Here is a 23,958-nt window from a genome sequence, read left to right as displayed (position 1 = left end):
ACTGTACATTATCTGCCATGTAGGCAAAGTGTACAGCACATATGATTTTTCTTTTTAACCCACCCTAAATCCTTGTTGATTGCCAAGGTAAATTGGTATGTTTAAACTGAGCAATCACCAAACTGTGCTGTACACTGGAATTCTCAACCAACAATTAATTTACTGATTTTTTTTTTTTTTTACTGATTTCATAATTTTGCTGATCCATATTTATTTGTTTAATGTAATTCATAGCTTTACTGAACTTATTTTGAATCCTTATACTCTCTTTAGTTTTTTCCAATGCATTTATGAATCATTCATTGTGCAATATTTAGCATCATCATGCTTAATCATTTATCATTACTGATAAATAAGCTTTCTTTTTTTCATGGTAATTTTTAGGAGTCCTGCTGGTTAATGGCTCTCGCTGCTCTGGAAGAGTGGAGGTTCTTCATGGAGAGAGCTGGGTCACAGTGTGTGATGCTGACTTTAACCAGCAGGATGCAGAGGTTGTGTGTCGAGAGCTGGGCTGTGGTTCTCCTGTGAAGGTTCTGGGAGCAGCTGCTTTTGGTAGAGGGGAGGGTCCGGTGTGGTCAGAGGAGCTTCAGTGTAGAGGAAACGAATCACAGATTCACTTCTGTCCAAAATCATCTTCACTCAAACACAACTGCTCCCATGATGATGATGTGGGACTGGTGTGTGCAGGTAAGTGTTTTTCAAAAAAATGTTTCACATTTTTACTCTTACTAGTTCATAATTCGGTAAATTTTTCTTGTTCTTATTTTCTCTTACACAGACAGTGTGAGGTTGGCGGATGGTTTCAGTCGCTGTGCTGGAAGAGCAGAGGTTTTTCACAGAGGACAGTGGGACTATTTGTGGTGCTGGTGCAAATTTCATAGCGGGTTTTGTCATGTGTAAAGAGTTGGGCTGTGGAGAGCCGTTTAGGACTGATGCAGCTGTTCCAGGATCTGCACCGATCTGGATGAGTCATGTGAAGTGTACTGGATCAGAGTCTACACTGAAATACTGTGGATCATTAGGGTGGGGTGAACACAGCTGTAATCATAATATGGATATTGAGCTTACCTGTTCAGGTATGTTTTAATTAGACAAAAACTGTAATACGTACGTATTACATGTATTACATTTGTGAACTTTCTGAGAATGTTTCGACACATCATAGACAAAATCAAATCAGAGATCATATGATGGAATGTCACTGTTTTGTATACCTATTCCGTATTAAATATTCTATTACATAGTAAATTCTGACAGTTACAGCTAATGTGAGAAGCAGTGATGTTTTTTTTTAACATTTGCTTTGACTTTTATTTAATTGCTGAAAATATTAACCCAAGATATTGTCTAGTCAGTTTCATTTTGTTTGATAAAATTTAATTTAATAAAAAAGGGTCTGTAGTACTGATTTGCTAGAGCACAACATTTGTTTTCAAAATTATAACCTGAATGAAACAAAATGCATTAGTCCTTTCCACTTCAGACAACTTCTCAAACACTTTATGTGCCAAAACAAAACCAGTCAACACACTGTAATTAGAAACATAGTGCCATTTCCAGCTTAACAATTTAGTGCTGGACGATATGACAAAACTTATGTCACAATATATTAATTTTAGTCTATGTGTTATCGTTTTGATATAAATGTGTACAGCTCAACTGAACAACTTCCTGATGTGTACATTATCACACACTGAGATTGCCAGACTATGGTATTCTATACCACTCTGCTGTTTCGCTTAAAAAAAATCAGTCAGTAAAGATGCTGTAAATACTGTACATAGGCCTGGACAATAATTCGATATCGGTATTTATCGAGATAAGAAATGTTTCAATAACGGTGATATCATTTTTGTGGTATATCGATATGTATTATTTACAGATCTGTCACGGACATGCGATTTACTGGCGTCAGCTCGCCGCACAGCTGAACACAATCAGCTTCCGTAGCTGGACTATCTCTGTGCGTGATGACGTAATCACATAGGCACGTAGCCAGATAGGCTAGGCTAGGCTAGATTTGGCTAGGCTAGGCTAGGCTCGGGTCCGCTACGCATCTAAAATGCCTCGCGCTGGAGCCAAACGGAGCCGGCACGAGCGGATCCAAGGTTAAGGTAGGCTCGGTTTGCATCTGAAATGTTCCGCGCTGGAGTGGAACGGAACGGAACCGAGCCTAGCCTAGCCTAGCCTCGGGTCCGCCCACGGGTCCGCTCGGTCCGCCTACGGGTCCGCTTGGTCCGCCTCTGGTTCGCTCGGTCCGCCCACGGGTCCGCTCGGTCAGCGGTCAGTTGCGGGTCCTCTTTGTCAGCCGCGGGTCCTCTTGGCTCCCAGCGCGGGACATTTTTGATGCAAAATGAATGCCCCTGCCGCTTCCACAAGTGATTAATTGAAGGAGGGAGGTCTAATTCAGTGGTGAGGATTTGGTTCGACTCTCGGAAGGTCTGCTAAACTTCAGTTTGCTGCAAATTGTGCCGGAGAGTGGAGCCGACCAGCAGCGGTAACGTTAAAACATCTAATCTGTTCCACCACCTCAATCAGTTCCACTACATACAATATTTTCCTTATACTGGCTGAAGCACTTTTATAGCTTATGTTGTAAGTTATTTAAGTTATTTAAAGTTTATGAATCCTTTAGGTTTGTTTATTTGACGGGGATATCATGTTCCTTTTATGTTCATAAAGAGTTGTATTTTGGCTGAAGCACTTTTGTAGCTTATATTGTAACTAAGTTATTTATAGTTGATAAAGCCTATAGGTTTGTTTATTTGACGGGGAAATTTTGTTGCTTTTATGTGTATAAAGGCTTCTTGTGTTCTTTATCCTAGTTGGAACACTTTTGTTTTGATCTGTTAAATTTGTTTACAAAAGACTAAGAAGCTCTGCTTCTATCCTAATTTTAAGTTATTTTTTATTGGTAATAGTTATATTGGCTTATGTTTGATAGGGATGTCATGTTTTAATTTTGCTATATGCAAATAAAATTGAGCATTGATTTATCTTGACTATTGTTTATTTCTTAAGTATTATAATGTTTTCGTGAAAGGAGGTTTCAAAGACTTAAATTAAGTAGACAGTAGTAGGTACTAGGGGTGTGCCATATCATATATCACGATATTATACTCTGAAATATCGTGCCACATCACTCATCCCTAATTATCACATCAGGGTACTAATTTTTTTGCTGTTTTAAGCAAAAGGAAAAACTCACACATTTCTAATTTCCTATTAAATATTTACTAGAGACAGATTATATCTGTAAAGTGTCATTTATTTTACTTTAATACTGGATATATGGAGATATTTGGAGTGCATTATTATTATTAGTATCATGTAATTCTCAAATATTGACTTCTGTTATAAATCTTCTGAAATTATTGTTTTTTTAAAATATCTTAAAGGTGTGCAATATCATATCGTATACAATAATAAAAAAGTTTTTTGTTTTTTTGTCATATCGCCAAGAGTATCGTTATCGCGATAATACCATGAAATATTGTGACATTATTTTAGGGCCATATCGCCCACCCCTAGTAGGTACATATTTCCATTGCAGGGATTCTTAGCAGTTTTCTGAGGCCTTCTAAGTATTTATATCGATATCGGAATTATATCGTATCGACCGAAATTAAGGAATATATCGTGATATGAATTTTGGCCATATCGTCCAGCACTAACTGTACATATCTTAAAAAAAATGTTATAAATTGATGCTCCTTTATTCGTATGCAAATTACAAAAAATGTCACACATGCCAGATATTCTAGGCTACTCTAAAATAGTTGACATTTTTACATTTATTATTACAATAACAGCTTAAATGCTTTGCTGTGTAATAATAAAATATACCAGCCCTGCTTAAAATGATTAAAAATAATATGCAAATATGGACAGAATTAAGATATCAAATATGGACAGAATTTAGATATTTAATTATATTTTGACCAACAAAAAAAGTCAGAATAAAAAAAAAATATATATATTGTTTTTCTATAAATCTTTTGTTATGATTTTCAAAATGGCGGATTAGCCACTATGGCTATTTGGCGATGCCAACTGTTTTCCTAGCTAAATTAATCTGTATTATTAACATGGATGAATTGGATAGATTATGTGGTTTGATATGATATGTGAACTGGGATCTAGCGTCGGAGGTCAGAGGGCACAAAGTAGGGTAATTAATGAGCAGTATTTTTGTTATTTGTGTTCATTTTTTTTATTCATTAATGAAGTGAACATGTTAATTTGACAACTCTAGTATTTTTTCATCTCATTACTAGCCTTCTGTTTTGTTTAGCATTTGTCTATTATACAAGTCTTTATTTAATCTGATTGTGAGAGAGAGAGAGATTTGACATTTTTGCATTACACACAGATCACAGGACATCCAGACTTGCTGATGGTCCTCATGTTTGCTCTGGGAGAGTGGAGGTTTTTCATGGAGCGTCTTGGTTCACAGTGTGTGATGCTGACTTTGAGCAGCAGGATGCAGAGGTTGTGTGTCGAGAGCTGGGCTGTGGTTCTCCTGTGGAGGTTCTGGGAGCAGCTGCTTTTGGTAAAGGGAAGGGTCAGGTGTGGTCAGAGGAGCTTCAGTGTAGAGGAGATGAATCTGAGATTACTCTCTGTCCAATAACCTCTTCACACAAATACAACTGCTCTCATGGTAATGATGTGGGACTTGTATGTTCTGGTACAGCATAATATGTGATATTATCGTCTAACATTTCTATATATAATATACAGTATAGGAGAGAACTTGCTCTTTTACGAGTCTCTTGGTTGTAAATTCAGGTCACACTCAGGCTCGGCTGATGAACGGCTCAGATTCCTGTTCTGGTCGAGTGGAGCTCCAGTACCTCAGTGAGTGGGGTACAGTGTGTGATGTAAGCTGGGATATGAGAGCTGCCAGTGTCCTCTGTGCTCAGCTGAAGTGTGGGAGTTCTGTGGCTGTGTTGGGGTCAGACTGGTTTGGGGAGGGGAGTGGCCGGATCTGGGCTGATGTGTTTGATTGTCAGGGAAACGAAACACACCTGTTAAAGTGTCCCATTTCATCATGGAGTCGAACTGCATGCTCTCATGAACAGGATGTTGGACTCATCTGCAGTGGTGAGCTTTTAAGAATCTTAAACATTCTTATCAACGGGCTGTAAAGTGATTTTAGGAGGAAGTGCCCTTATAATGTTTTTATATATATATTTTTTTTACTTCACTTCAATTAATTTACTAATGTATCTCAGTTTTGAACATGTATATACATTTCCATAGACAATTTTGATTTCTGAAAATCAATTTCTAATTTTGCTCCATATATAGCTCAGCTAATGCAGCAGTACCTGTAAAAAAACAATGTGTTTAATTTCTAAATCTGATTTATTTCAAGTGCTGTAAAAACAATCTTATTAAGCCTGTAAAATCTAAAATATATTTGTGGTACTTTCAGGTTCTTCTCTGGCGTCTCATGAGGGTGTAGTGAGATTGACTGGAGGGATGGAGTGTGAGGGGGAGGTAGAGGTTTTCTTCAGGCAGGACTGGAGGAGAGTTCTGCTGGACTCCTGGAGTGAGTCTGAGGCCTCTGTGGTCTGCAGACAGCTGGGCTGTGGTTCTGCACTCAACACCTCCAGCTCCTCTTCATCCAGTCCTGAACACAGCTACATGTGTGTGACGGGTTTCAACTGCTCTGGGAGTGTAGCTCATCTGAGGAACTGCAGCAGCTCACAAGCAGTTAACTGCAGCTCCACAGTACAGCTCTACATCACCTGCTCTGGTACATTTAATTCAAATTATTTGGAGTTGTAGTGAATAATGCCTGTTGTTAGGGGGAAATTGTTTTATTTTGTTTTATTGTAAGGGTTATTATAATTATTATGAATCTGAAATGAACCAATCATCATGTGACTACGGGTGAACTAAGAAATCATACTTTGAACTGGTTTCTCTTAATTTTAGGCTACAGCTCCATCAGGCTGGTTGGTTCTGGGGGAGACTGTGCTGGAAGGCTGGAGGTTTTCCACAGTGGATCATGGGGGACAGTGAGTGATGAATTGTGGGATATTGAGGATGCGCAGGTGGTCTGCAGACAGCTGCAGTGTGGAGTCGCCCTCAGTGCTCCAGTACCAGTACCAGCCCGGTTTGGATCTGGAACTGGACCCATATGGCTGAATGAGGTGGAGTGTGAGGGGAACGAGGCGTCTCTGTGGAACTGCAGATATCAGCTGTGTGGAGAGGATGAATGTGGACACAAGGATGATGTAGGAGTCGTGTGCTCAGGTACAGTGTGCTGATTGCTGGTGTTCTTACATTGAACACTTCACCTGTCAGACCTCTAAATTTTCTTTTCAGTGCTGAAAGTGGGACTTAGTTAAACTGTTAAAATAAGACTTGTTAAACCAATCTAAAGTTGTTACCATGTGGGTCAGCCAGACCTCTTCCTGTACCTTTTTTTTTTCTTGTTTTTTTGAATGTGTCAGAATGTATCTAAAGGGCAAACTAAATTGTTTCAAATTGATCTGTATTTTGGTGTCTTTTTTTAGGTATTATGATAAAAGTGCAGTTTACTACAAAGTCAGCAGTAGAGTGCAGTAACACATTCTCTTCTAACTTTACTACAGACTAAGACTTAATTTATTCTTATTTTTGCGCCAATTTCCAAAGCTTTCTTTAAAACAAATATATTCAGGTTTTTTTTATTTATTTATTTATTTTTTATACAATATACACTTTTTTGGGATCCTTTTCTGTTTAAAGGCCCTGGCACTGCTAACTTTTGTACCATTTGAGCACACTGGATTTTGTACCATTTCAGGTTATGAACTGGGCTGGAGAGCTTAAAAAATGGCAAAAAATGGGGGTGTTCTAAAACTTTTAACTAATAGTGTAGATTCATTAAGTTTGTTTTAAACTACATGAAAACTCCAGGGTCTAACATAAAGCATTTTCTCTCATCAGAGTATAAAGAGATCAGACTGACTGAGGGCTGTGAGGGGAATCTGGAGGTGTTCTATAATGGACCCTGGGGGGAATGTGTGTAACAATGGGATGGATGTAGAAACAATTGGTCTCATCTGTCGGGAGCTGAACTGTGGAAGATTTAAGACTGAGAGAGCTACCAAAGCACGAGTGGAATCAGCTCCTAACAGGCTGGATGATGTAAAATGTAGGAAACATGACTCTACTCTGTTTCACTGTCCATCTTCATCCTGGAGTCAGAACAATTGTGATAGAAGCAGTGAGGTGAATCACATTACCTGCTCCGGTATGTTGTTTTTCTTTGTAGTAGATGAGCATGAGTAAAACAGTTTTTCATGGAAAGTTGTGTTGAAAGAAAGTGTTGTGGTGACCGGATCACCCTCACCTTTCCTCATCCTCTTTCCCTGTGTAAGTGTATACAACCTGAGTAAATATAAAATAATTTTTAAATAATCATTTTATTTATTAAGGGAAAAAAAATATCCAAACACCCCCTAAAAAATAAAATGTGATTAATTACACTTTTTGGATAGATGAGTATTCAATTTCACTTAACTCAACCAGGCCTGATTACTGCCAGACCTGTAGAATCAAGAAATTCTTTAAATTCCTTTATTCCTCATCATTTAAAATGAGGTTTTTTATGTTTACTCAGGTTATCTTTGTCTGATGTTAAAGTTTTTTTTAATAATCAGAAATCATTAATGATCAGTATATCTGTAGGGGGCAAATACTTCTTCATGGCAATGTATGTGTGCAGGATTGCTTGAGATTTTTTGGGACTACAAGCTACACCTTGCTGTGCTTTTTACACTCATCTGGTCATGCTGGGAACACATTTTAATAAAAAGTGTAAAGTGTATCAGAAAAAATTTACATTTGTGAGTGAAATAATAAGATATTTTACATTGAATTACATTACATTTGGCAGATGCTTTTGTCCAAAGTGACTTACAATAATGGTGTACATTTACTAATAGGAGCCTGTTCTGTCCGAAAATCGCACTGAAAAATTGTTTTTGTCATTGCTGGAATAGTTCGGTGGGGTTAGAGAAAAAGAGCAGTCTGGTGCAGCTTGAAGTTTCCTGTGCGCCCTGTTAGAATGCCTGGTGTTATTTGAAAATCAGCACAACCAGACATGAAATGAGGGGGTTTGCCGCTCAATTGAAACTCTCAATTGTTATTGCTGAGATCATTATTTTAGTAATGAGTTTAGTAGTATTGATTTGATTTTTGTAGTATTTATAGCATGTGTCTCCATTTCTAGGAGAGAAGAAACAGCTTGCATTTGAAAACCTTCAAAAATTCTTCTTATTTCCAAACCAGGGTCAGTGCTCAAGTACGAATATTTGACTACCACTCCATTCACTACTTGAATAAGTATACATATTAATCAGATTTGTTCGTGCCTACATTCTAACTTGTTTTGTCAAATAGTTCTAAACTTCCCTTTCCATCAGTTGATCTTTGATTTGAGTGAAAACTGATTAAATAAAAACACTAATGCAGTTTGCTGTAGTTTTGTTATAAAAATGTAATATTATTCATGTGTGATGTAGATTACATGCCTATTAGGTTGAGAGGAGGAGAGGAAATCTGTTCTGGGAGGTTGGAGGTGTATCATAATGCTGAGTGGGGGTCTATATTTGCTGATCTGTGGGACATCAGGGATGCTCAGGTGGTCTGCAGGCAGCTGGGTTGTGGGCCGGCGCTGAGTGCTAATAGAAGAGCTGTTGATGGTTCTGGTGGAGGAACTATCTGGGTGAACAGAGTGAAGTGTAGAGGGAATGAGATTCACCTGTGGGACTGTCCTCATTCCCTGAAGATCCACACTGGCTGCTCCCACAGTGCTGGAGTCACCTGTGCAGGTGTGCGAGAACGTTTTTTAATCTAGTATTAACTTCTCTTAAGATAACTATGGTTATGTTAAGCAGTGTACTCTGTATTTCAGTCAGGTTCAATATTATTATTATTGTGCTCCTCTGACCTGTAAAAGGGAGAATAGCATTTATATTATGGCTGATTTAGGCTCACAACACTGATAAATACACTAAGTAACATTGGCAGACAATAATGCAACAATATTTTTGAAAATACCTACAATATTACCATATCAGCCATATACTTCTTTTGTTTCAAAGACAATAAACACAAAAACAATAAATACCATTTCTTAAATAATGCTGCTCTAATCTCTTTCTCCTTCTGTAACCTCTTTTTCTTGACCATTTTTATGATATTTCTTTCAGACATATTTGTCACATTACCTTTTTCATCTGAAACAACTACAACTTACACCACAGGTACTCTTTTAATTAGTTCCTTTGTGTGATTTTTTTTTTTTAAGTTTAAACAACACTATGCAGTGTTCAACAGTGTTGTTATTCTGTGTTTTCAGTACCAGCACAGCTAACAGAGAAAAAGACAGTCCCTCCTTCAAAAAATCCATCATCTAATTTTCCATACATCTATCCAGTGTCTCTCCTGGTTCTGGGATCTGTGCTCTTCCTGGCCTTATTGCTTCTGGTTGTGCTGTTTTATCAGAACAGAGTGCTCAGGAGAGGTAGGGAGATTTAGAGATCATCAAAAATCCACTTTCTGTACTTTCTATAATCATCATTAGTCCTTCAATCTGTCATCAGTCTCCTCTTCTACTGAACTGACTCCATGTTTCTTTCTTTCTCTCTCACAGTGATTTCTAAGGCGAGGAGGAAGACTCTGCTTGAGGCAGTCTATGAAGAGATTAACCATAAATGTGTCACTAACAGATATACTAAAAGAGGTAAATTATATGTAGAGAGTTTCACTGAAGGCAGTCTTCACACAGTATGTAAAGTGGATCTAAGGTCAGATATCAAATAGCAATTCTGAGTGTTTAAATGACTATAAATGAAAAAAATACATGCAGTAAATCAATTGTAGCATTGTTACCTTATCTTACAGGTTCAAAATAATGTGTTACTCCACTGACTATAATAGGAAGAATTACATATCTGTTACTATCAATTCAGGCCTGTACTGCTGTTAAAAAGCAGAGGAAAGGGATGGGGTTTGTTAGCCAACTTTCCCATTTCACCTTAAATGGTGCAAGAGACAGCAGAGGCTGCATCATTTAAGGCGGAACAGAACAATTAAATAAAATGAAAGCTAATCCAAGCTCCCCATAACAGGAATTAAGAAATTGACAATTGTTCCTTAATCACCAACCTTTCTGAAGACATACAATGCCATAAAATTAGCTAGGTTACTGAACCTTAGTGCTTCTGATGACGTATCTGGTGCATGAAGTGTTGTCCCAATTCTTATGGGGAGGATTTCACCCTTTACACTCAAAGAATGGTTGGGGTAAGTGGTAGGGCCATGGGGTGAAATGGGATTGGGCTTAAAGCCTCATCTCATTTTCAGACTTACAAATAATTTTTTTTGCTGTAGATTTTGATTAAGTAATTGAACTTTGGCATTCTGACTGTTCTGATCTCCTTTAACAGGAAGTTTTATCTCTGAAGATCAGCATTCAGGATATGAGGACGTAGATGAGGAGCTTCTCTCAGGTAAGTTGACATATACTGAATGTGTGTTAGAATTTTTAATGCAGAAGAAAAAACATATATATATATATATATTTTGTTTTATAGAAAAAAAGTTCCATGCAATATGTGTAGGGTTCTGAAGTGTTTTTGCAGTTAGCATCAGGCTTCAGGCCGATAAGACTCACCCCTGAACGGGAAAATAGTGAGCGTGGTTAGCGGGTAATGCTAATGCTAAATTCAATTTATCTTTGACTACTCCAGTATATCCATGTCTGGCACAAGTTAAAAACAATGTCTTGCCTACTGTACAGTTTGTAATAGTGATTTTAGGATTGCCCAGGGGTAACTACAGGATTGCAAAAGGCATGTTGAGGTGAGTTAATATCCTTTGGTGTGTGGGAGTTTTTTTTTTGTTGTTTTTTTTTTAAAGGGACACACTTTGATTTGTCAACCAGTTCTGATCGCAGAGGGCGACAGTACCAATACATTGAAAACCCCTTAGTATTTTAAAAGTTTGAGTCTTTGAGTAACAGTGTCTTGCTGCCATCATCCTGATGCTGCTGTTCTGCAATGCATTTTTTAATTTTTACAGAAAACTATGGCGAGGTCTATGATGATATCATACCTGCTGAAGAGAGCCCACACATTACAACAGGTTTGGATATTTTAATACGTACGATTTATTGTGGACACATGGTAAACATGCAAATTATATTTGCTTTTCACCTTAATCAAAAATATATCTATATATGTCTGTGCAGCATACATTATTATTATTATAAGTGTGATTTTTTTCACACCTATAAAGAATGTGTCTTCTTTTTTTTTTCATTTTTAAAAGCACACTGAGCAACATGTTTCAGTTAATTAATGCATTTCATACTGTTTTAGATAAATAAATTAATCATTACAGAGAGAATAAAGGTTTTCTCAACCACCCTTGTGGTCCCATGGGCTCACAAGTTCCTGGCAGCGCCAGAGTCGGCCCGTTTCTCATTATAGATTAAGCAAGTTTGGACTCTTGTACTTTGTCAGAACAAACTTGGTAAGTTCGGCTCACGAGTGCATACTGCAGAGAACAGGACTTTTATTTTGTAATTGGAACTGCTGTGATCAGTAGAGTAGTAGGTGCATCCTTAGATGCATTTCCACAAACATACCCTACACCCGCCTCACAGGGCAGACAAACCGTCTTTGTTTGGTCCATCGCTCACCGGCCTTGCTGTAGTTCACAGGGAACCCACAATATTCCCACACTTAATCAGAGTTTCTGTAATCAGGATTAAAACTAGTTTTATATACTCTGTAAAAGCATGAGAAACACAAAAAAGTTGTTTGTATGTGTAGTTAAAAGAAACTGTGACTTATCTTCATGGTGGATGTTATGTGTTTGGATCTGCTGTCTGCAGGTGCAGCTTTAATGCTGTATTTTGTGTGTTTACTCTCTCTGAAGTTTGTCTCCAGAAGGTAGCTGACTTTGTACCTTCCTTTGCCCATAGACACACACACACAGACACAGACACAAGGAGGTGGAGCTGTGTTAATTAGTGCTGACGCTTTTTAAAAATATGGCGAAATGAAAAAAAAGCTTCTTCTGATTTGTCACTGAAAATGTTTGATAATTTCCTCTCCTCTTTCTAATAAGGTCATAGTGAGTGTGATTGGCGGCTGTGGGGAATCTCTCTCTCTCTCTCTCTCTCTCTCTCTCTCTCTCTCTCTCTGTCTCTCAGGTTCTTGAGTCTTATCTGGCTGAGTAGAGGTAAAGCTTGTTCTGCTGCTGAGTTGAGCAGTGTGTGTGTGCAAGAGATGGACATCCGAGTTCTACTCATTTTTCTATACAGCATATTTAAACTAACTTTGTGGACTGTATGTATACTGGCCTCTTTTTCTGTTAGGATGTTGTTGGAAAGGCAGTGAATGGTATAAATTCCTTTATCCTCGAAGAACTTAACTACTTTCTCCACATCGGGCCGGGGATTGTCATGCACCGTGAGAAACCACGGACTCACTGCGCCAGCGTAGGGTCTTACAATGGGTTCAAGGATTTCATCTCAATACCTAAGAGCAGGCAGGGTACTGTTGTCTAACCTGTAGAGGCCTGGGCATCTACAGGCCTCCCCAGACCATCACTGATCCCCCACCAAACCAGACATGCTGAATGATGTTGCATAAAGTGGCATTTAATTGAAAAGTATATATTTACTTTTTGATCTTACATTCATGTGATTTACACTTTGCTATCATCCAGTCAGCCCATTTTAGTATTGCTATAGAAGTACAAATTAGTGAACAGATTTCTTATGATCTCTAAATGGGAGCTTTTGATGTCCATGATTTGGTTTAAATGTATTTCAGCCTTGTTTGAGTATTATTATTTGAGTATAAGTGTAATTATTCTCTGATTATCAGTGTGTTTGTTTTTTTCTCCATGCAGACAGTGTGAGGTTGGTGGATGGTGGGAGCCGCTGTGCTGGGAGAGTGGAAGTTCTTCATAGAGGACATTGGGGAACAGTGTGTGATGATTACTGGGATATGAGAGATGCTGCAGTGGTGTGTAGAGAGCTGGGCTGTGGGGAAGCCATAGATGCACCACGGAGAGCTCGCTTTGGATCAGGATCAGGACCGATCTGGGTGGAATATGCTAACTGTGCTGGATCAGAGTCTTCACTGAAGAACTGTAGGTCGTATGATTGGGGTAGACAGAGATGTAATCATGATGAAGACGCTGGTGCTGTTTGTGCAGAACAACTGTTAGTTGTTTTATATACACCCCTGTAAAAAAACTTCTTTGTAACATGAAAAGTTTAAGCCTGAACCTAAATTCACTTTCATACACTTAATAAATGGATTATTACAGAGGTGGTTTTGAATGCTTTGGTTTAGAATTAGCAACTAAGAAATAATATATATATATATATATATATATATATATATATATATATTTTTTTTTTTTTTAAAATCCTTGTATTTCAGTTAATGAAAAGTGCAAAATATAAAAAATCACTGCCCCATATTATTTAATTCCCTTCTATTCAAATTAACCTCCCAGCCCTCCCAATGCTGTGTGTTAATATTAACGTACATGTTCTCTTTGCTCTTATAAACACATTGTAGAAGTCAGACTGGTGGGCAGATCTCGCTGCTCAGGGAGAGTGGAGGTTCTTCATGGAGAGAGCTGGGTCACAGTGTGTGATGCTGACTTTGACCAGCAGGATGCAGAGGTTGTGTGTCGAGAGCTGGGCTGTGGTTCTCCTGTGGAGGTTCTGGGAGCAGCTGCTTTTGGTAGAGGGGAGGGTCAGGTGTGTTTAGAGGAGCTTCAGTGTAGAGGCAGCGAATCACAGATTCACTTCTGTCCAAAATCATCTTCACTCAAACACAACTGCTCCCATGATAATGATGTGGGACTGGTGTGTGCTGGTAAGAGCTAAATGGCTTATGTTTTAATTTTGAGATTCAGTCTGATTTTTCAGATTTCTACATCTTTTCCTCTCTCTTTCTCTCTCTGTTGTACAGACAGTGTGAGGTTGGTGGATGGTGGCCATCGCTGTGCTGGGAGAGTGGAGGTTTTTTATAACAGAACATGGAGATCAGTGTGTGGTAAACACTGGGATATAAGAGATGCTGCAGTGGTGTGTAGAGAGCTGGGCTGTGGGGAGGCTGTATTTAAAAATGTTCAGTTTGGACCAAGATCAGCCTGGATGGATGATGTGAACTGTAGTGGATCAGAGTCTTCAGTGAAGCACTGTAGATCAGCTGGATGGGTGGAACAAATTTGTAATCGACTTGCTGGAGTCATCTGTTCAGGTGAGCTCTCCTAAATCTTAAAATACTTGTCGTTGGAATGTATATCAGTTGTGCACAATTTATTTATTATAGCATTTCTTCCTAATCTGCCATAATCATGACCTACTTTCACCTATATTAACCCACTTTTATTTGGTTAAGACCACTAGATCAGTCACTGTTTGCTCAATCTCAGACCTGGTTTTGCGTTTAAAAAATAATGTGGCAAATTACTGTATAGAAGAAAACTATAAGCTGTAATAAACCTAGTTAACACTTATAATACAGCCTGTGTTTTAGAGCTTAAGTTCCCATAACTTACAGTGTGATTTCTCTGTATGAACTAGCACATACAAAATACTTACCGGGTCTTACTAGTACTTAAATGTAGGTAATAACTTGATATACTAAGTCAAATTATTAAAAAAGCAAATTATTATATGGAGATGAAAAGTGATTTTCACTATAAGACAATACTTAATTATAGAAAGACTATTGCTGTAGGCATGATGGAGAAATACATTTTTGTAATCTTTCCTTTCTGGTAGAAAATAATGGATTTCCATGCAGAAGTCCCATTCACAAAGAAACAGGCGTTAATATTTTTTAGTTAATTACAGTTACACCTTAGTTCAGTGGTACATGGACAGAGTTTTTATCTTTATATATTTTAAGCAGTTAATTAGTACATTTGTTTGTGTTTAGTGCTTAAACTGTTAATTGACTCCATGTGTAAGCCCACACTGCAGTTTTTCACTGTCATCAGTTCTTCACTAATATTAGTTTCATCGGTCCTACAGTAGAACCCTGTGGAACTTCTTAAGGTTTCCAAGTACTTAATGCTGTGTGTTAATGTTAATGTACATGTTCTCTTTCTCTTATAAACTAATTTAGGGGTCAGATTGGTGGGCAGATCTCGCTGCTCTGGGAGAGTGGAGGTTCTTCATGGAGAGAGCTGGGTCACAGTGTTTGATGCTGACTTTGACCAGCAGGGTGCAGAGGTTGTGTGTCGAGAGCTGGGCTGTGGTTCTCCTGTGGAGATTCTGGGAGCAGCTGCTTTTGGTAGAGGGGAGGGTCCGGTGTGGTCAGAGGAGCTTCAGTGTAGAGGAAACGAATCACAGATTCACTTCTGTCCAAAATCATCTTCACTCAAACACAACTGCTCCCATGATAATGATGTGGGACTGGTGTGTTCTGGTGAGAGCTACATATTTTATTTATTTTTTCTTTTTAGAGTCTTGATGAAAAGATGTTCTTTTCTTAGTGGTCAGTGTATAATGTACTTCATGAAACATATTCTTCTTAATTCTTTTATTGATATAGTCCATATTTGTGCATGCTGGAATATAGCACATGTGAATAGCATTAAAATGAAGTTTTACCAGATTTTAAAAGATGCAAAATGATGTTTGAGTTGTGCATTCAATCTTTCTCTTTCTGCTCTTTAGAAAGTGTGAGGTTGGTGGATGGTGGCAGTCGCTGTGCTGGGAGAGTGGAGGTTCTTCATAAAGGACATTGGGGAACAGTGTGTGATGATAACTGGGATATGAGAGATGCTGCAGTGGTGTGTAGAGAGCTGGGCTGTGGAGAGGCTGTAGATGCACTTAGTGGTGCTTACTTTGGATCAGGATCAGGACCAATCTGGATGGATAATGTGGAGTGTAGAGAATCAGAATCAATACTAAAGAACTGTAAATCAGCAGGATGGGGTAAACATAACTGTAATCATCCTAAAGATGCTGGAGTCATCTGTTCAAGTGAGTTACACTAAAAACTTAGTATGAACTTCTGTAATCAAAAAACCTTTTAACCCACTGCATAATGTTTATTATATTTTGATCATACCTAGGAGTCAGGCTGGTTGGAGGTTCTCACTGCTCAGGGAGAGTGGAGGTTCTTCATGGAGAGAGCTGGGTCACAGTGTGTGATGCTGACTTTGACCAGCAGGATGCAGAGGTTGTGTGTCGAGAGCTGGGCTGTGGTTCTCCTGTGGAGGTTCTGGGAGCAGCTGCTTTTGGTAGAGGGGAGGGTCAGGTGTGGTCAGAGGAGCTTCAGTGTAGAGGAAACGAATCTCAGATTCACTTCTGTCCAAAATCATCTTCACTCAAACACAACTGCTCCCATGATGATGATGTGGGACTGGCATGTTCTGGTAGGTATTTCACTTCCTTTTGTCAATTTCACACAAAACACTGACAAAAACACACATCCACCAAATTCAGATAACAGACAGGTGACGGAGACACAAATCCACCAGTTTGATTGATTTCTGTATTGCACAATATTATGAAAAAAGATATTAAGACATTAAAACATTAAGAAACCTTTAATTTGATTTGTCATTTATGTCCTTGAGGGCTAACCAGACTTTTTAAGTTTACAAGGAGTGCTGCAGAGAAGTCAAAAAGCAAAAGTTTTATACATATGAAAAAATGTTTAGACTTTGACTATGTTGAATTGTTTTTGGTGACCATTTTAAAAGAAACTTACAAAGTCTTATTTTTTTTATCTAAAACTACAAGTATGTTTTTTTTTTTTTTTTTTTTAATGTCTACCATTGATTTACAGGCAGTGTGAGGAATAATAAATTATTTCATTTAGACTAAGATGAGTAATATTTAAGGAACTACACATACAGTGTGTAATGCAACATGTCAGATGTGTGGCATTCCTAATGTGCTTTCACTAATGTGATTTTGCGATGTGGTAGAGTGCTGATCGTGGGTCCAACAGTATCCAGCACTTTTTAGTGGATTAGTGGATTGACCTGTCAATGTGTTTAGCCATGGCATAGCACATCGTTCTTCTGACTAGCCTTGTAATCTGATGCTTTCTTCTGGGTGCAGTGTTTTTTGATGATCAATGTACACAAATACTATACTGTAGGTGACAAGCGAAGACTTGTTGGTGGTCCTCACGCATGCTCTGGGAGAGTAGAGAAGCTTCATCGGAATTCTTGGCTTCCAGTGTGTGATGCTGACTTTAACCAGCAGGATGCAAAGGTTGTGTGCAGCTGGGAGCTGGGCTGTGGTTCTCCTGTGGAGGTTCTGGGAGCAGCTGCTTTTGGTAGAGCAGAGGGTCAGATGTGGTCAGAGGAGCTTCAGTGTAGAGGAAACGAATCTCATATGTACCTCTGCCAGACATCTCCTTCCTTGAAACCCAACTGCTCTCACAACAAGGATGTGGGACTAAGATGCTCTGGTATGATGAAGTATGTTTGTAAAAGATTTAGATTAGTACTAAACTGTGAGCAATTAGTTTGTAATTACTGTATTTTTTTTTTATTATTGTATTGTATTATTGTTGCCTACTGTTTTTCCTCTGTAAATTCGGGTCACACTCAGGCTCGGCTGATGAACGGCTCAGATTCCTGTTCTGGTCGAGTGGAGCTCCAGTACCTCAGTGAGTGGGGTACAGTGTGTGATGTAAGCTGGGATATGAGAGCTGCCAGTGTTCTCTGTGCTCAGCTGAAGTGTGGGAGTTCTGTGGCTGTGTTGGGGTCAGACTGGTTTGGGGAGGGGAGTGGCCGGATCTGGGCTGATGTGTTTGATTGTCAGGGAAACGAAACACACCTGTTAAAGTGTCCCATTTCATCATGGAGTCGAACTGCATGCTCTCATGAACAGTATGCTGGAGTTATCTGTAGTGGTGAGATCTTACAGTTTGCAGTATAATAAATAACTGAAAGTTTATTACTCCCTCATTTTAAGCCAAGTAATATATTTTTTTCTCTTCAGGTTCTTCTCTGGCGTCTCATGAGGGAGGAGTGCGGTTGTCTGGAGGGATGGAGTGTGAGGGGGAGGTGGAGGTGTTCTTCAGGCAGGACTGGAGGAGAGTTCTGCTGGACTCCTGGAGTGAGTCTGAGGCCTCTGTGGTCTGCAGACAGCTGGGCTGTGGTTCTGTACTCAACACCTCCAGCTCCTCTTCATCCAGTCCTGAACACAGCTACATGTGTGTGACGGGTTTCAACTGCTCTGGGAGTGAAGCTCATCTGAGGAACTGCAGCAGCTCACAAGCAGTTAACTGCAGCTCCACAGTACAGCTCTACATCACCTGCTCTGGTAAGCATTGCACAGTTAATAAATGTATAATTTTATTTGTATGTATGATAACATGCAAAAGTGCCTCTATTATCCATATTTTTGAACATTTGAGAATAATTATTTGGCAAATATGAGTACATATACACAACACATATCTTGTGAAAGGAGTTTGAAAACATCTTTTGTATTTGTGTAAATTTTAGGTACATCTAACACAGTCCACAGCTCCATCAGGCTGGTTGGTTCTGGGGGAGACTGTGCAGGAAGGCTGGAGGTTTTCCACAGTGCATCATGGGGGACAGTGAGTGATGAATTGTGGGATATTGAGGATGCGCAGGTGGTCTGCAGACAGCTGCAGTGTGGAGTCGCCCTCAGTGCTCCAGTACCAGTACCAGCCCGGTTTGGATCTGGAACTGGACCCATTTGGCTGAATGAGGTGGAGTGTGAGGGGAACGAGGCGTCTCTGTGGAACTGCAGATATCAGCTGTGTGGAGAGGATGAATGTGGACACAAGGATGATGTAGGAGTCGTGTGCTCAGGTACTTCGTATCTTGAATTGCTCAGTTTGTAATGATCTTGTAATCAAGTACCAATGCCCTATCTATGTACAACTGGAGGTACATTTTGAATAATTAAAGAAGAAACTTTTGCACGTTTAAATCAATGTGCATAACTAGCTAGCTATCTTTCTCCCGCCAGAGTATAAAGAGATCAGACTGACTGAGGGCTGTGAGGGGAATCTGGAGGTGTACTATAATGGAACCTGGGGGAATGTGTGTGTAAATGGGATGACTGATGAAACGGCAAAATTGATCTGTCGAGAGCTGAACTGTGGAAGAACTGGCAGTGAGTCTTGGTCTAAAGCAAGAGTGGAATCAGCTCCTAACTGGCTGGATAATGTAAAATGTAGGAAACATGACTCCACTCTGTGGCACTGTCCATCTTCTTCCTGGGGGGAGAACAGGTGTGATAATCGCAATGAGGTTGCTTGCATTACCTGCTCAGGTAGGCAGATATGATGAGGTGTTAAAGACTTTAAAGAACGCTAGAACTAATGTAGTTTGTAATTGGAATTTCATAATATTTGATTTTTTGTCCTACCACAGAGAATGGAAATACACTAGATTTGACAAATTGGCTGTGTGATTCATCTCCTCATGAGAGACCGTGCTCAAGTAAGAAAACTTATCATTATCAAAATGATCATGTCTTTGATAAACTACATTTTCTTTCTTTTTGACTGCATGTTCTGCCAGCATGCTTTCACTAATAAGCAATTCTTGTCTTTGCTCGAACTGTTTTATTTGTAGTTTGCATATTTTTTTGCACTTTAACATATTTTAGATAACACTTCTACAGTGATATTTTTTAACAAAGGTTTAGAGAGGGATTCTGGGTAATGGAGTCCATCAGAGTGTCTATGTAAGTCTGAGGAATTCAGGTGTGGTGGATGGGGGTGGGTAATATGGCCCTAAAACAATATCACGATGTTTCATGGCATTTATCGCGATAACAGTACTCTTGGTGATATGACAAAACACTGAATTAAAGATATTATTTTAAAAATACACTACTGAAACAAAATAAAAATTAAATTCTGTTTTTGCATATGATATGGCACCCCCCCAAACTACGATATAAAAAAATACAAGACTTTTTATCAGATGGTAACAGACATCAGTGATCAAGAAAGTCATGATACTATTAATGCACTCTATATAATCTATATAATTAATAATAAAGTAAAATGAATAATATTGGACAGATAAAAACAGCAACCCCAGTGGTGCTCTGCAGTGGTAATTAGGGGTGGGTGATATGGCACGATATTTCAGGGTATAGTATCGTTTTTTGCGTTTGATACGATATGGCACAGCTCTAGTGGTGGAAATAACAGGTGTAACAGACAGCTTGCTGAAGACAGACAAACTACACTCTATTAGAAGCAATATCTTATTTAAAAAAAAATATTAGTTTAAAAAAATCAACTGTTTCAACTAAAACGGTAAAACAAGGTAAGTGCTTTTTTTTTTTACTATGGCTACTTCTGTTTTTTTTTCTCCTGCTCTCTTCTGCTTGTATATATTTTTCATCTTACAATGCTTTTTGTGGTTTACCACATCTCTATAAGAACATATTTCATCATACAGTATATACGACTGTTGTAAATGTTTGTAAGACTTTGATGGATAATCATTTTTTTCCCTCTGGTGTGTTTGTAGAGCACATTCCTCTGAGGCTGAGGGGAGGAGTAGGAAGCTGTTCTGGATGGCTGCAGGTGTATCATAATAAAACATGGGGGTCTGTATGTGGTGACCTCTGGGACATCAGGGATGCTCAGGTGGTCTGCAGGCAGCTGGGTTGTGGGCCGGCGCTGAGTGCTAATAGAAGAGCTGCTGATGGTAATGAGATTCACCTGTGGGACTGTCCTCATTCCCTGAAGAACCACACTGACTGCTCCCACAGTGCTGGAGTCACTTGTGGAGGTCAGAGGAACAGACACAACTGAATATATTTGCCTCCTAACTGTTACAGAAACTTTACACATGCTTGAGAAAAATACTTACATCACATTGTTATTTTATGCTCACTCACTAGGCTTCCTGTATCATACTTTGCCTTTAAATAATAAAAGAGGACAGATGGGACATTTTGCTTTGCAAGGTCAGGGACCACTTTTCTCCATTGTAAACAGGCTTGATAGCAACTTCGGTAACTATTGTTGATCATAATGTTGGTCACACACATTTGGTTTCCATCATTTAATAATTGTAATGTTTTTGGGAAGGATAGAAAGTAACAATAGTGAGAGTCTGTATGTGCTTTGCACCAGTCTGTCTAGATCATTCTGTGTTTATAGACATTTCATATGTCATCTTCCATAATATTCATCACAAAATTATTCACATCCAATAAAAGGACTGTGTTCATGTATAAATTGTCTATACATTTTGTATATTTGTTTTTTAGATTCTCAACCACAGACAAGAAGAATCATACTTCCACAAACTCCTCCACCAGCTGTTCCCTCCATCTATCCAGTGTCTCTCCTGGTTCTGGGATATGTGCTCTTCCTGGCCTTAGTGCTTCTGGTTGTGCTGTTTTATCAGAACAGAGTGCTCAGGAGAGGTAGGGGGATTCAGAGATCATCTACAATCCACTTTCTGTACTTCCTCTAATCATCATTAGTACTTCAATCTGTCATCAGTCTTCTCTTCTACTGAACTGACTCCATGTTTCTCTCTGTCTCTCTCACAGTGATCTCTAAGAGGAGGAAGACTTCAGCTGAGCCTGCCTATGAGGAGATTGACACCAGGCTCATCCCTAAAAGAATTACTGTCTCAACTGAAAGTAAGAGTAAAATGTTTTTTTTTTCTCTCAAAGCAGAAATGTCTGGTCTTTACAGAAATAATGTAGCAGTTAATCAAATACTTGTCAGATAACTCTCTTTTCATATTGTTATATTTTAGTGTTTAAATATTTAGTGTTTTTTTTTGTAGATTTTCTTCCTTTGTTAATAAATTACACCAATTTATCTATCTTTTCTTCCCACTGAATAATGTTCTGAATAATGTATCTTCTCATTCAATAAAATGTATTTATAAAAGCTATTGGATAAAAAAACTTTTAACAATAATTTTAGTTTTCTTTGCTTTTTATTGTTCTATGTATTGCTCTTTTATTGCAACTTTAATATTCACTATCATAGGGCACTACCAGTATTTTCAGTTTCCAGTAGAGGGCAATGTTAGACTTTTAGACCCTGTGGATGTTTAGTTTCTGTAACAGTAATGCAAGATGATTGACAGGGATTATTTTATTGTTTGTGCATGGAGTTTCTGTAGGTTCACATGTGCTGTAGGTACCAAATGTGTAGCACCTCAAACTATCAAAATATGTTACTGTGCCTGTTTACTTTTTTGAGACCAGAAAGTCTCTCAAACCCACATTTACATTTTTTGTAACAAATAAATAGAAAACACAGACACAAGCAATAACAATGAAAAAAAACACTTATTTAGAAAGCAATTTACAAAGCTTTGATCTGCTCTCCTCCTCTTTACATCCTGGAAGCCTCCTTCTGCTGATCTTCCTCTTTCGGGTGGGGATGGAGACGGTGGAGTGGCAAGTGCTGCTGCTTGAGCTCCAGGACACTGAAGATGCTGGGTCTTCGGGGACTGGGCCTGAATTTACAGAAGAGAAAGATCTGTAGATTTACTTTCACATAGTTACTGTAGTCCTGTAATAGTTTATCCAAATAAGAAGATCTACAGTTCTCCATAGTTCATACATTTGTCGCATTAACATGCTTTTAGCTATTTTGTATGGGATCCTGGGCAAACCCCTGATTCAGCACTTCTCTCATACCATTTTATACACTGCCTGTATTTGTAATTAATGTACTAAACTAGAAATGTCAAAAAAGTAACCAAATAAATAACTTTACTGCAGGATACACACTATAATGATGAAATAATAGAATTAGTAAAACAACTATTTTTTTTAAACAAGCAAGCCTGGATGAAAATGTTCAGAACAGAGAATTAAGAATGACAAGTATTTAAAATTAAGTACAGATACAGTCCAGCATTCATTCTGACAGGTGACTTTAATTTAGTTTTAGTCTTTTGTTTGTCACACTTTAGTCATTTAGTCAACAAAACATTTTAGCCTGGTCTAGTCAAATAAAAAGTATGTATTACATTTATGTTTTTACTGTTTTAGATGTGTATTGTTTATTGCTAATATTTATTAAAACACCAGCTTTTAAGTTGTGTTTCATTTAAATTGAGCACAAGCTATTTAAAACAAGGTGTATGTATGGACATATTGACAATTTAAAGAACAACTCCCAGGTTCAGATGATGCAAAAATGAAAGACAACCAAAACTGAGATAAAATGGCAATACTGCTAATTGACATTCTTAAAACTACATTTCATTTTAACAGTTTCTCAACTAGAATCTCTCCTTTACTCACAGCTAAATTGGTGTACTCTCATTATATATATGTATATGATATATATGTGTGTGTGTGTGTGTGTATATAATAAAATAGCATTTTAAAATCTAAGAACTTGCTGACAAATATGATTCATCTTTATTCTGAAGTGCTCAGAATAGCAGAGGACTGACAGCTTAGGTACCATACTAATGCATACATAACTACATAGGTAGTTAGTTATCTATATTGTAATAAGTTGTTCACAGTCATTACATTGCAAAAAACTAAATCTTAGCAAGTGAAATTATCTAAATTTAAGGCAATAAATCTTATTTTCTTCTCTGATAAGACTTTTTGTCTTACTAAGCATGGTGTAAGTGTTAGATTATTTTGCTTATTTTAGGGATAATTATCTTAATCATTCTTACTTAGAATTTGTACCTTATTTTAAGTAATTTGAACTCAAAATAAGCACAATTAAGCAGCAATCAAGTTATTCTGATTCTTGTGTCCATAAACAGTGACTTTTTTGCTTGATTTAGGTGTTACTTCACTCATTTTGAGACTTTGCCATTGCTTTTTTGTAAGAAATCTTACTAAGAAAATTTTGCTTACCCGATTGGCAGATTTGTTTTGCTTAATACATATATTTGTCTTAATTTGCATATATTTTATGTCTAGTTTTTTTTTTTTTT

At 38.1% G+C, this 23,958-nt stretch overlaps 1 protein-coding gene and 1 pseudogene across 1 annotated transcript; both read left to right on the top strand.

The window, feature by feature from the left end:
- Window positions 1–385: 385 nt before the first annotated feature.
- Window positions 386–23,958, top strand: LOC111197170 (scavenger receptor cysteine-rich type 1 protein M130-like). The gene is made up of 15 exons (XM_049483247.1): window positions 386–687; window positions 14,007–14,297; window positions 15,171–15,473; window positions 15,725–16,033; window positions 16,126–16,428; window positions 17,163–17,678; window positions 18,014–18,337; window positions 18,523–18,858; window positions 19,019–19,324; window positions 19,426–19,494; window positions 20,542–20,805; window positions 20,918–20,983; window positions 21,290–21,448; window positions 21,578–21,670; window positions 22,394–23,958. The coding sequence occupies exons 2-15, from the start codon at window positions 14,192–14,194 to the stop codon at window positions 22,405–22,407; spliced, it is 3,168 nt and encodes a 1,055-aa protein (XP_049339204.1). The 5' UTR covers window positions 386–687; window positions 14,007–14,191; the 3' UTR covers window positions 22,408–23,958.
- LOC125804521 (antigen WC1.1-like) lies at window positions 4,710–13,787 on the top strand (annotated as a pseudogene).

This window comes from Astyanax mexicanus, chromosome 1 (genome assembly GCF_023375975.1).
Source record: "Astyanax mexicanus isolate ESR-SI-001 chromosome 1, AstMex3_surface, whole genome shotgun sequence".
NCBI classification, from domain to species: domain Eukaryota; kingdom Metazoa; phylum Chordata; class Actinopteri; order Characiformes; family Acestrorhamphidae; genus Astyanax; species Astyanax mexicanus.
Note: the sequence above shows the minus strand (reverse complement) of the source record. Positions and strands in the feature narration are given on the sequence as shown.

Bases quoted from the DNA above. Each gene is read 5' to 3' on its own strand.
- LOC111197170 (XM_049483247.1), top strand. From the start codon at position 14,192: ATGGATGATGTGAACTGTAGTGGATCAGAGTCTTCAGTGAAGCACTGT. The intron at 19,325-19,425 runs GTAGGCAGATAT...GTCCTACCACAG, and splicing joins TGCTTGCATTACCTGCTCAG to AGAATGGAAATACACTAGAT. The intron at 20,984-21,289 runs GTCAGGGACCAC...TTTGTTTTTTAG, and splicing joins GGGACATTTTGCTTTGCAAG to ATTCTCAACCACAGACAAGA.